Source organism: Alosa sapidissima, chromosome 1 (genome assembly GCF_018492685.1).
Source record: "Alosa sapidissima isolate fAloSap1 chromosome 1, fAloSap1.pri, whole genome shotgun sequence".
NCBI lineage: Eukaryota > Metazoa > Chordata > Actinopteri > Clupeiformes > Clupeidae > Alosa > Alosa sapidissima.
In genome coordinates, this window is record NC_055957.1 from 16,985,855 (window position 1) to 16,999,672 (window position 13,818).

The 13,818-nt window shown below is 41.6% G+C and overlaps 1 protein-coding gene across 3 annotated transcripts; it reads left to right on the top strand.

The window, feature by feature from the left end:
- Positions 1-6,366: 6,366 nt before the first annotated feature.
- eif4e1b (eukaryotic translation initiation factor 4E family member 1B) lies at positions 6,367-10,247 on the top strand. 3 transcript variants are annotated; one of them, XM_042097493.1, is made up of 8 exons: positions 6,367-6,499; positions 6,709-6,812; positions 7,265-7,360; positions 7,945-8,008; positions 8,332-8,445; positions 8,583-8,722; positions 9,535-9,676; positions 9,790-10,247. In XM_042097493.1, exons 1-7 carry the CDS (start codon positions 6,476-6,478, stop codon positions 9,647-9,649), a joined length of 657 nt encoding a protein of 218 aa, XP_041953427.1. In that variant the 5' UTR covers positions 6,367-6,475; the 3' UTR covers positions 9,650-9,676; positions 9,790-10,247. The 3 variants fall into 3 exon arrangements, with proteins under 3 accessions (XP_041953427.1, XP_041953418.1, XP_041953435.1); XM_042097484.1 differs by having other exon boundaries at positions 9,535-10,247; XM_042097501.1 differs by lacking the exon at positions 7,265-7,360 and having other exon boundaries at positions 9,535-10,247.
- The last annotated feature ends 3,571 nt before the right edge of the window (positions 10,248-13,818 follow it).

Consider the following 13,818-nt stretch of genomic DNA (forward strand, 5'->3'; position numbering starts at 1 on the left):
TGTGTGACACAGAAAGGGGGAGAGCTCAAACATAATGAAAGGCGCCCCTTACCCCCACTCTTCGGCCATCTCCTTGAATACCAAACAAACAAGAGTGGACACAAAGACACACACACACAATCACACACACACACACACACACACACACACACACACACTTGTGCATGCATAGTCACACATGCGCCCAAAAGTGACACGAGTACTCTTTACAAATTATTTAATCATCAAGATTTTATGTTAACAAACAACATCTCTTACAGTGCATCATAACATGCTCCCATTTTACCCACCAAGCTATATATCATCATCTTCACATTAACGTAACATTCACACTTCCTCTCCACCGAGCTGTCCATCTCTTCCCCCTCTCCTCTTCTCTCTTTCTCTCTCTCTGTCTCTCTTTCTCTATCCATCTATTCCCCCTCTCCTCTTCTCTCTTTCTCTCTCTCTGTCTCTCTTTCTCTATCTCACTTTTAAGGCTCTCACCTCCTACTTCTCATCTGCCTCATTCGCCGCCTTCTCTTTGTCGTTCTTTTTGTGTCCATCTGTTTACCCCTTCAGGAAGCTGCCAGTCCCTGACCCCCCCACCCCACCCCTCCACAAACACGTGCTGGTGCCGGTGGTCCGTTATGGTGCGGGGCCCTGGGTACCGGGCCGGGACAGAGCGTCCTGTGAGAGCCAGCAGCACAAAAGTTGCCGGGACAGCTAGTCTACCACGCTCCCTCTCTACCGTGCTCCCTCTCCCTCAGCCTCACTGGCTCTCTCTCCCTCAGCCTCACTTGCTCCCTTTCTCTCAGCCTCACTTGTTCTCTCTCTCAGCCTCACTGGCTCTTTCTCTCTCAGCCTCACTTGCTCCCTCTCTCAGCCTCACTTGTTCTCTCTCTCAGCCTCACTGGCTCTTTCTCTCTCAGCCTCACTTGTTCCCTCTCTCTCAGCCTCACTTGTTCTCTCTGTCAGCCTCACTTGCTCTCTCTCTCAGCCTCACTTGCTCTCTCTCTCTCAGCCTCACTTGTTCTCTCTCAGCCTCACTGGCTCTTTCTCTCTCAGCCTCACTTGCTCCCTCTCTCAGCCTCACTTGTTCTCTCTCTCAGCCTCACTGGCTCTTTCTCTCTCAGCCTCACTTGTTCCCTCTCTCTCAGCCTCACTTGTTCTCTCTGTCAGCCTCACTTGCTCTCTCTCTCAGCCTCACTTGCTCTCTCTCACTCTTAGGAGCTTTCTCTCGCACTTTCACTTTCTCTCTCTCACACCCTCATTTTCTGTCTTCCTTTCCCTCTACCACCCTCTCTCTCTCTCTTTCTCTCTTCCTTTCTGCACAGTGAGATGAATGCAATGATCTCCCAGTGTGTGTGTGGTGTGGTGGTGCGCTGCGCTTATTCTGATGAACCAGGGGTGAACGAAAGGAGTATGCAGAGAGAAGAGGGGTAGGAAAGAGAGAAGACATGAGAAAGAGGAAAGAAAGGTAGAAAAAAACGTCAAGCAATGTCTAAAAAAGGATGAAAGAGTTTAGTGTTAGAGTTAGATAAAAACAAAGAGAAATAGGAGGGCATGTGTCGGGGATGTGTCTGAGTTGTTAGAAAAGTGTAAGCTGCAGAAAGAAAAGAAAAAAGTGCACAAAAGTACAAACATTGTGGAGGAAATTTAGGAAGTTAAAAGGACAGCACATACAGAAGACTTTAGATAGATTAGGAAGTTTAAAGGACAGCAAATATAGAAGAGACTAGATAGATTAGGAAGTTTAAAGGACAGCACATAGAGTCTAGATAGTTTAGGAAGTGTAAAGGACAGCACATACAGTAGAGTCTAGATAGATTAGGAAGTTTAAAGGACAGCAAATATAGAAGAGTCTAGATAGATTAGGAAGTTTAAAGGACAGCACATAGAGTCTAGATAGATTAGGAAGTTTAAAGTATATATACTTTTTTGATCCCGTGAGGGAAATTTGGTCTCTGCATTTAACCCAATCTGTGAATTAGTGAAACACAAACAGCACACAGTGAACACACAGTGAGGTGAAGCAAACACTAATCCCGGCGCAGTGAGCTGCCTGCTCTCGGGGAGCAGTGAGGGGTTAGGTGCCTTGCTCAAGGGCACTTCAGCCGCATCCCACTGGTCGGGGCTCGAACCGGCAACCCTCCGGTTACAAGTCCAGAGTGCTAACCAGTGGGCCACGGCTGCCCCCTGGATAAAGGACAGCACATATAGAAGAGTCTAGATTAGGAAGTTTGAAGGACAGCAAATATAGAAGTCTAGATAGTTTAGGAAGTTTAAAGGACAGCACATACAGAAGAGTCTAGATAGATTAGGAAGTTTAAAGGACAGCACATATAGAAGAGTCTAGATTAGGAAGTTTGAAGGACAGCAAATATAGAAGTCTAGATAGTTTAGGAAGTTTAAAGGACAGCACATACAGAAGAGTCTAGATAGTTTAGGAAGTTTAAAGGACAGCAAATATAGAAGAGTAGATAGTTTAGGAAGTTTAAAGGACAGCACATACAGAAGAGTCTAGATAGTTGTCTGAGAATAGAAGAGAGTTGGTGGCATGAGTAACGGCATTACTATTGGAATTTACATTACATTTACATTTATTCATTTAGCAGACACTTTTATCCACCGCGACTTACAAAGTGAGGAATAACTTTATAGCAGCTATGCAAAGGAGACATTAGGTAACAATAAATACTACTACAATAAATGCTAAGGCCATTTTCACATTTTCTAGACTAAAAATTGAGACTTTTTTAAATGCGTTTTTGCCTTTCGCATACACTGAAACTCTGTTTTCAGTCACTGAAAATAAGAAAAAAATGTTTCCTTTGTCTCAGGTTGTCACTCAGTTTTGTCTATGTATAAGTAAATTGCCATCAGATGACTTGTTTATTTGTAAACAATAGGTTGTACATGTTACACGTATTGTGGGCTGTGAGCACCTACGGGTGCGTTAGTTGATGAGTTAATTATGAGCCTGAATCTAAACTCCTGCACCACACACAGATGAAGACTGGTTGAATGAGGAACAGCGAGCAGGAAGAGAGACTGAGGAGAGTCGTAAGAGGGAGGAGAGAGAGAGAGGAAAGTTGTCGTAAGAGGAAGGCAAGAAGCCACGAGGGACCGCAGGGTCAAGGTTCCTGGCTCCAGGCTTCCCACTTTCAAGCTTTAATCCATTTCTAGCTCTTTTGTGTGGCGGTCTTTAGTGCGCTTCACGCCTTTCGGTCTGTTTGCTGCGTCCTCCCTCTCGGACAGGCCAAACTGGTTTCCGGCTTCTTCCTCTCTGGGTGCCGGTGCTCTCCTTTGTTCTCCACGCCGGCTTGCCTCTCACATGGCTCTTTCTAGAGAAACCCGTTGCACCTCAAACTATTTCTTTCTCTCTGCTCTCTCTCTCTTTCTTTCTCTCTTTGTGCTGAGCCTCTCCATCTCTCTTCCTTTCTACCCATAATCCCTCCCTCCACGCTCCTCCGGGGCAGTGCCATTTTAAGTTGGCGCGTCTCTTGTTTTTCTGGACCTTGTCTTTGTCAGACTCAAAAGTTGGCCCTCTTTGTCCCGGGGGTCTATTTATCAAACAGGGTTGTTGGGCTGTTGGAGCTGGCAACACACTAGATGTCACAGCAGTGTGACACACAGCCTTATATTCCCACAGCAAGCAGATACGGCGCCATTTGTGTTGCTCTGGTTTGATAAATAAATAAATGAAATAGATAGATAGATAGATAGATACTTTATTGATCCCCAAGGGGAAATTCAAGAAATGTCACAAAAAGAAATGTCACATTTTGTATTTGTGTCTGTTTTTGTTGTCAGTCAATTGTCAGTTGTTGTTTTTTTCAGTTACTATGGTGCATTTCTCAGAATCAGAATTGAAATTCACATCATCTAGTCACATGCATATTATAAAGGCTATTTCTTATTTCTTAGAGAAAACAGCATATGTTTTCGCACATCCATTTTACATTATCAATTGCTAATTTCATGTCAGTCAAAATGCATTATACTGGGACTCTGTTAAATACATAGTCTGGCAACAAACTGCAGTACAAACAGTACTGTTAGAGTATACAGTATTGTATAAAGAAAGTATTCACAGAGCTTCACTTTTTCCACATTTTGTTATGTTTCAGACTCATCTTAAAATGGATTCAATTATTTATTTATATTTTTCATCAATCTACACATAATTCTCCAACATTTGTAAATGTATATAAAAATAATAATATTACATTTACATAAGTATTCACACCTTTTGTTATGACACTTGCCATTGAGCTCTGGTGCATACTTCTATCAGTGGTCCTTGAGATGCTTCTACAACTCGATTGGAGTCCACCTGTGCCTAAATTAATTCACTGGACATTATTAGGAAAAGTACACATCTCTTTCTCACAGTTGATGATGTATGTCAGAGTGAAAACCAATCAATTATCTATCTAAAACCAATACACGAGGTCAAGAGAATAGTCGTAGACCTGCAACACACTGCAGTACAAACAGTACTGTAAAAGCATGCAGTATGAATCCAGCCTGATGTCCTATAGTACTGTATAAGCATGCAGTATGAATCCAGCCTGACGTCCTATAGTACTGTAAAAGCATGCAGTATGAATCCAGCCTGACGTCCTATAGTACTGTAAGAGTATGCAGTATGAATCCAGTCTGACGTCCTATAGTCTCCCACTCGGGAGCATCCGTGGCCTATGAATCCGACTTGTGACCGAAGTGTGGCCGGTTCGATCCCTGACGTAGGAAAAATGTGGGTGGGGGAGTGATTGAACAGCGCTCTCCCACATCCACATCCACGAATGAGGTGCCCTTGAGCAAGGCACCTAACCCCCAAATTCCCTCACGGGATCAAAAGAGTATATACTTAAATGGTCTCCGGGTGCCAAGATTAAGGCTGCCCACTGCTCCAGGTGAGTAGCCTATCACTGCTCTGAGGGTGTGTGTGTTTGAATGGGTGTACACTGTGTGTGTGGGTGTGTTGTACACTACCCCTGGATGGATTAAAGTTTATTTTCAGAAGGGGGGCATGCAGAAGCCTATAGACCAGGGGCCGTATTCACAAAGCCTTTTATCTTACCACTAGGAGTACTCCTAAATCGCACTAAAAGATTTTAGCTAGGAGTTTTCTCTTAAAAGTTATTCACAAAGCCTTTCAGACCTACTCTTAGTAAGGAAAAATGACAACTCCTAAACTAAGAGTGAGTCTTCGTTGCTATGGATGACGTAATTACTCATGCACGAGCTTGACTGAAGTGACCACCTTGATTGGCTGATGATTGTAACGCGGGAATGATTCCAAACACCTCCCTTACGATGATGAGTGACAGGTGACAGGTCTGAGAATGCGTGCGCTACACAAGTAGTGCGAAGGACGGAAGATGATGAATAACTGAATAAAAAGGCCTAGCCTAAATGAATAAAGAGTAAGGCAAAACAAATAGCCTAGTAGCCTAATAAAACATAGGCCTACGGATTGATGCAGTAGGCTAGGCTATCTTTGCAACATTATTAAATTAATCTGTCACCATATGCCTACGTTTGCAAAGAGGAGAACATTTTAATTTGATTCACAATGAAACGTTACATTTAATTTACATGTTGACGATGAGTAGTTTTGGTTGTTGTTGGTGGCGTTATAGCATCCCTTTTATGCCTACAATGCAAAATTGTTCCCTCGCGATTGGAAGCTCCTGTTGCGCATACCCATTTCAAAACATCGCAACGTGAAATGCCACAAAAAGCTGTTTGTGAATAGGTCTTAGTGAGTTAGGAGTCCTCTCGACTTCTTTTAGGCTGTCCCAGACTTAGGTGCTACTTTTAGGTCTAAAATGCTTTGTGAATTACTTTTAGTGAAAAAAATTAGGAGTCCTAAAGTTAGGAGTGACACGCCCATTATTTTTAGGAGTTGCTCCTAAATTCGCCACTTAGGAGCTACTTTTAGCCTTAAAATTCTTTGTGAATACGGCCCCTGACGTGCATTTTATCTGAGAATTAGGAAAATGTTCAAAATGATTGTCTCCATCTACTGGTTTAATGAAAGAATGGCATGTAATTCCACCCTCTGCTATTTCATGATCCCAGGGCCTTATTGTATTCCATTGCAAAACTTTGCATTATATTTTAGCGTAGGCTAACTGCTCCATGTTTCTAAATCATCGATCTTAACCAAACTAAATAAATATATTAGCCTACATATTATAGTCCTAAAATAAAAACTGGGTTTACTCTAATCTGACGCATTCCCGAACAATCCATGACATGCGGAACAATTAAATCAGTTTTCTAAAATAAATTCATAATTGATAGGTATAGCGTTGTCACCGTTAAAGGTAGAAATGCACGTAGGCTACTCAATATATTTAATTGACAATCTAATTAACCCGGAAAAACTACGGCAATCAGGGTGGGCCTTCAGTCTGAGAGCAACTTTATCCATGTATCGGATGCCTGTCGATTCCCAACATTATCCACACAAATCTATAAAATGGCATCGGCTGTAGTGTATCTGGTAAGATAAAAACTTAATTAAGAGTGTCTTTGGGTTTGTTTAAATAATTATTACTGTTATGACCCTTTATGGCACGTTATTAGGCCATCAACAGTTTAGGGTTGATTGGTCGAGTTTGTTGGGAGGTTGCTAACTTGCTAGCATTAAGTTGTTAAGTCATACAACTACATATCAATTCGTCTTTAATGTTGTTTTTGTCCTCTTTTTAGCCACGTAATAGTATCGCTACCAAAAAAAAGACTACTGCAACCATCAAAGAAAAGACTGCCTTGGTGAAACAGCAGCCACCTGTAAAACATCCTTTGCAAAATAGGTGGGTTGACAAATTGATGAGTGCATCGTGTAGCCTGTGTAATATTAGGCTTTGATTAAATATTATTGCGTTACAATTAATGGCAGTTGGGTAGACTTTATGTTTATATATACTTTGTGTTTATAATTAACAGTCTTTGTCCACGACGTGCATGGACTTTTCTGTTAACTTCTTGCTCTCTTGTATTTTTGCTAAATAGCCTATATTGTAGGGCCTGAATCCATCAGATATTATCCTGTTTTTTGTCCATAATCCTCCACTCCACCACAGTTTTGTATTATTGTCTGTTGCTCTATTCCTACCAGCTCTTGTCTAGTCATATCTGTGTTTCCAAAAGGCCAGAGGGTATTTTGAATATTGCTATGTGTTAATAATGGTGACCTATCTCCAGCCGGTTCCAGATTGGTACAGGTCTCTCTTAACTTTGGGTGTTTCTGTGGATGTGCCTGTAGTTGGGGTCTGTGGTTCTTCAAGAATGACAAGCGTAGGACCTGGCAAGAGAACCTTCGTCTCATCACCACCTTCCATACTGTAGAGGATTTTTGGGCGTAAGACAATTTCTCTCCCCTCTCTCTATATAGATAATGATAGATTGATGGATACAACCTGGATGCTGTGTTCCTCCAAGGAAGGTCTTCTGCTGCCTCTAGACACACCGCAATCTTGACTTTTTTTTTTAAATTTGTAGTTCCTCATTGGGTGCTCCCAGAGCAGGGGTGTCCCTCTCTATATTCAAGAAGTTCTTTAAGATACTCTTCCAAGAGTAACACTTACTTTGTTCCCTCCTCGTCCTCTCCCCTTCTATCACTGTCTCCTTGATCCACACATTTATTAGTAGGCTACTTAAGTTTTTGCACTCCCATACTCTATTAGTAGTATTTATTGTTACTTAGTCTCCTTTGCAGTGCATCTAAAATGTCAATCCTCAATTTGTAGGTCGCCTTGGATAAAAACGTCTGCTAAATAGATAAATGATGGATTGATTGATGTTTAGGCATCCAGTTGGTGCATACAGAAACATTCAGGCCTAGTTTTCAAATGCCTTCACAAGCATTGTTTAACAAAGACCATCATTACCATTTAATTTTGCCATAAATCTATCGCTGATGGTTTTTTTTCCCCCTATTCTCAGGTTGTACAACAACATCCAGCTCCCCAGCAAGCTCTCTTCAGGGTGTGACTATTCAGTTTTCAGGGTAAGTGTTTGTTTGTATGCACCCATTGATAGAGATGTTTTTTCTAAAGGTCTGAATTAGAACAACTATTGTATTAGGACTAGTCTAATACATGTAAAATGTATCAAAACTGACAATAATATGTCCGCTCTCGCCAACTTAATCTTGCTAATTTCAATTAATGAGCCCTCATGTGCATGGGGGTTGCATGCATGTGCATGCATTTCCCTGCATGTTAATGTGCATGCATTTCCCTGCGTGTTAATGTGCATGCATTTCCCTGCGTGTTAATGTGCATGCATTTCCCTGCGTGTTAATGTGCATGCATTTCCCTGTGTGCGCAGCACGGCATCAAGCCAATGTGGGAGGACCGTAGCAACAAGGCAGGAGGCCGCTGGCTGGTGGCCGTGGCGAAGCAGCAGCGCCACACAGACTTGGACAGGTTTTGGCTGGAGACGGTGAGACGTACACACACACATCCATAATAATATTGTCTGATTAAATATTAGGTCATATGCAATCACTAAACTTTAGTAACTTTCAAAGTTTTACTCTGTGTGTGTGTTTGTGTGTGTGTTCGTGTGTGCATTCGTAGCTGCTTTGTCTCATCGGAGAGGGTTTTGGTGAACACAGTGCAGATGTGTGTGGTGTGGTCATCAATGTTCGTGCCAAAGGGGACAAGATTGCCGTGTGGACGGCTAACGCAGAGAGGGCTGCGGCCGTCAGGGAGATCGGGTGAGCAACGTATGAACAGCAGGCATACTGCTGTAGTATATGCAACGCTTCACATCACCAATGGTGCACATTTCCCCTCTGATAAGACTGCTAGCACAATGAAGGGGGGAGGGTTAGTTACCTTCTAGCAAATGGTTTAGTGACAAACATGAGTTAAACATGGCAGCCGTGGCCTACTAGTTAGTGCTTCGGACTTGTAACTGGTTCGAACCCCGACCAGTAGGAACGGCTGAAGTTCCCTTGAGCAAAGCACCTAACCCCTCACTGCTCCCCGAGCGCCGCTGTAGCAGGCAGCTCACTGCGTCGGGATTAGTGTGTGGTTCACCTCACTGTGTGCTGAGTGTGTTTCACTAATTCACGGATTGGGATAAATGCAGAGACCAAATTTCCCTCACGGGATCAAAAGAGTATATAACTTATACTTATACATGGGGTGGTGGTACCTTTTGCATAGTGGTTAAGGAGCTGGGCTAGCGTGCAGTAGCCTGAAAAGTTGTGTGTTCAATTCCCGGCTTCCACCGATGTGCCCTTGAGCAAGGCACTTCACCCCAAGCTCCGGTGACGATGGCTCTTGTAATATAATTGTAATGTAATATTATAAAGTCACTTTGAATAGAAGCATCTGCTGAAATTAATAAATGTAAATAAATAGGCTAACTTTCTCTGAACATAACAGACACAGGACTCTTCTATTAAAATGTATGTTTACTTCTTGCTGTGAGTTTGCTCACCCAGGTTCCTCACTAAACTACATTAGTGAAACATCCCCTGGAACTGAGATGTGACCTGTTTTGTTTTTATCCACCAAACAGGCGTACGTTCAAGAATCAGCTCGGCTTGTCGGACACCCTGGCCATTGGCTACCAGGCTCATGCAGACACGGCAACCAAGAGCAACTCTTCCACCAGGAATAAGTTTGTGATCTGAGGCGGATGGTAGCAGGGGAAATGACAGGTGTGTGTGTCCTTTTGTCTTTGTGCCTTTTTGTGTGTGTGTGAAAGAGAGAGAGTTTAAGTAAAAGCTTAATTGTATATGAGCAGTAAGTGTTTTCCGTCTCTTTGAATTAGTATTGCTATTGTTTCTCCGGTGGACGCATGGAAAATGTTTTTGAAAATGGCCGCAGTTGATTTTGTGGACGCCAACTCTGATGCCTGCACAAATAAGACCAATATGATACTGAAATGATATTTTTCATTTTCATTGCTATTTAGTTATAGTTTAGTGGTTCTGGAAGATATCACAGAATGTATACTGTAACCCAGGGTTTAAGACTAGAGAGGCAGAGCTTGGTCTGTTTGCTTTTGTTTGTGCTGTGTTTTTGGTTAACTCATTATTTAAACAGTGTTGATGCAAAGGTTGTTTAGTTCCATTGTTTTGGAGGTTGTTAATTTATGATGACTTTGTTTACAAAATCAGGCTATTGCTCATTTATTTATGTTGACTTGCTCTGATTTTCCAAATGTCTTGAAATATTTCTATTTGTCAATAAAGAAATGAAATGTAATAAACTAAGTTAGCAAATATACACCTAAATCTTTTACCTTACTTCTTGTAATCTCTTTTTAACCAGAAGAGGGCACCCTCACCATTCAGTGATTCTTAGTGTCTTGTCACTAGGCCGTGGTTTGCCCTTACTTTTGAATGTGTCCCTCACACTTTAAGATTTAGTTTTATCTACAATCTGCAGAACACAGGCATATTCTAAAAAGCATCAGAACACCGGCATCAGAACACCGGCCTACTCTAAAAAGTTAGACTGGGTACTAGGTGAATGGCATCTATGACAGACTCTCACACACAACGGCTGGCACTCTGGATGGGGAGAGTGACTGCAGTGCTCCAGCTGACCTGTGAGCATGTGCGCGCACCCACACACACACACTCACACACACACAACTGGGTACTATAGAAAGAATCAGTGAAACCCTCTCCATGTTATCATGATCATCATCAACTTTATTGCCAGACTCAAGGTCCATTCAGAAAACACAGACATGGCCTACAACATAAATTAAAAAGATACAGAAAAGAAAAGTAAAAAAGAAACAAAAACACTATTTCTATAAGACATTTATACCAGTGTTTCCACAGTGATGATTGTATGGAACTGCATTTTCTAGCAGCATCACAATGCTATTCTGGGAGACGTTCAAGTGACAAATGAATTTGTAGATCAGACTCCGCAATAATGTTATAAGGTTATGTGCCATCAAAATTATTTTGGAAACGTTTTGTGAAGGTAAATATTAAAATCTTAAAGTTGCCTTTAGATTATGTGGATAAGGTTTTGGCAGATATCAAAAGTTTAGGTATTAATGAAGTTATGAAACGTCTGTTTAAACCTAAAGATAACAAGCATTTGTGAAGACCCATCCCTGTTTCAGCATGGATCCTGGACAGTGTTTTATTCTCTCTGTTAAGGGCCGGGACTGACTGACTGTGATTGCTTTCTGGGTGGCGAGGAAACTCTGTTGGACTGATAGATGAAGAAGGGAAGGTTTAAGGAAGAAGGGAATGTGTTTAAGGAAGGATGAGAACAGAGAGGAGGTATTCAGCCATGCAATTATTAGATCAGATTAGATTAGACTCGTCTTCATTGTCATTGTGCATTATGCAGTCTAGTTATCCCAGTTTGACTCATACTGTGACACATGATGTGCCGTGCATGATTTATCAGAAAAATCAGGGTGGAACATGTATAATGCGTTTCATACATTTGGAATGTTATTGAAAGTTCATTATGTCTCAAAAACAGGGCAAGAGGTTCTGTATCTGCTTCCCAGGCCTCTCAACCAAAGTTACATCCCCATATTCAGACACACACCAGTGTTTTATGATGACGCAAATATAGTCTTGAAATACAAGACAAAACTCACACATTGAGGTTCACAGAGAAGTTATTAGAGAATTATTCACACCCTAAAAGAAATTATACACATGCATGGCAATTAAGATTAAATGTTCTTGTGAAACCCCTTTTCGAAAAATGCTGTATAATGAAGGCTCTTATACACAAAGGGCTGTGCTTTGCCCAGATGGTTTTGAGTGATGGCATCTTTGAGAAAAAAACAAAACTGATAATCAAACTCCAGTGTTCTGAATGCATTCCTTTGCCTTTTGGCAATGCTGTTCACAGAGACACAGGCTGTCTTACCAGTTAGTCATTGGATCATCATACCTTTTATAAGTCTGTCATGCCCTAGAAACTTCATACCTTTTATAAGTCTGTCATACCCTAGAAACTTCATAAACTATCAAAGTCCTTATAGGCAAGTTCCCCCACTTGGTGGCCATCTTGGTAATGCATTTTGGGCAGCTACTTTACTCTTCAAGTGACTGGGACACTGAGGCATACAGGAAAGGGTGGGAGTGTGTAGACTGCTATATTGGCATTACAAACTAGCCCCTTACATTTCTATGAAGGATTCTGTGAGTGCTGTGTCTCCCCATTACATTACATTACATTACATTACATTTGGCTGACGCTTTTTTAACCAAAGCGACTAACAACATGGTAAACAGTAAGTTTTAGAACAATTCTCACAATTTTAGGACAGTTTAAAAAAAAACACATTAGAGTACAGTAAGAATAAGTGTGTCGGTGAGTGCTGTATTTTAACAGTTACTTGTCAGTTTAACGGCTGGTGAGTGCTAGGATCAGTAAGACTTGTTGTAAGTGTTGCTATGAGAGTAGATGTTCTCTAAAGAGCTGGGTCCAGGAGTTTTTTGAAAGTGGAAAAGGATGTCCCTGCCCTTGTAGGATCACCCTGCTTCTACTACAGAGTCCACACTTGGCAATTCATCTGAAGAGACAGAGAGGCAGAGCATAATGTCAATCAAGCTGAAAACAGTGGTAGATACCTAGGTACGGTTGTTGACAACCATCTCAGTTTTTCAGACAACACCGAGTACATTTTTAAGAAATGCTCACAACGACTCAGTCTCCTTAGAAGACTGAGCCGTCTGGGTGTTGGTGCTCAGATAACTGAGCTAGTATACACCACACACATTGAAAGTGTGTTAACCTTTCACCTCTCTGCTTGGTTTGGACACCTAAGCTGTAGATCCAGGAACAAACTAAATAGGATAGTGTCAATGGCTAGTAAAATAGTAGGAAGACCTCAAAGACATCTGACACAAATATATACTGACAGAATGAGAAAGAAAGCTAGGAAAATCATTGCAGATAGTACCATGGAGGTATGAATAGTACACACCCTCTTTCTAGCCAGTTTGAGCTCTTGAAGTCTGAGAGGCGCTACAGAGAGCCTCTGGCCAAAAGTGTATTTAAAAAATCCTTTACTCCAAATGCCATCAGTATCCTCAATCAGACCAAGTGACAATATCAAACTGAGATGCTATTTCTTCCATTCCTTCATTTACTTTTATTTTTATGTATTTTTTACTCTTATTCTTTTCTATGTATTTTATCATGATATTTCAACTCGTATGTCTGAGATGATATTGTGGCTGTATGTCTATCTGTCTTTTATGTCTGCTGAGCCAAAGAAAAATTTCCACCTTGGTGGACATTAAAGATGTATTCTATTCTATTCTATTCTATTCTAGATGGTATTTTGAAATGGGACGGATTCCGGATTTATTTACAAATAGTGCAGGTCTATAGCCTAGAAATCTAGACGCGCCCTTAGCGGCAGCAAATTACATTTGCTGCCAGGGCTAGTCTAGCAACTCTCCGTTGGCTTGTGAGCTCCAGAAATCGAAACTTAATCAGGCCAATGAAGTCGTTAGGTGGGCTTAACATAATGATTGATGGCAGAGTTGCAACGGTTTGGCTTGAATTCCCTGCTACTTGAAAACAAATAAGATGGATGTTGCTGTTGGCAAACAGTGTGACACAAGTTAAGCTTTTATTAAGTTGGCAAACGTTTGAACTAGCCAACTAGCTCCGCTGGTGGGAAACGCATGGGACTCATAGCGCTGCCGCTGTCCTATTGCGTGCAGAGGGAATTTGAAAGACAACTGATTATCCCGCCCCTCAGACTGAGCACTGAGAACGGTGAGTGCCCAGACCCTACATTTTAATGTGGGTCTGGCTCGTCAGGCTAGCAGGTCTATGTTCTTTTATGTCTATG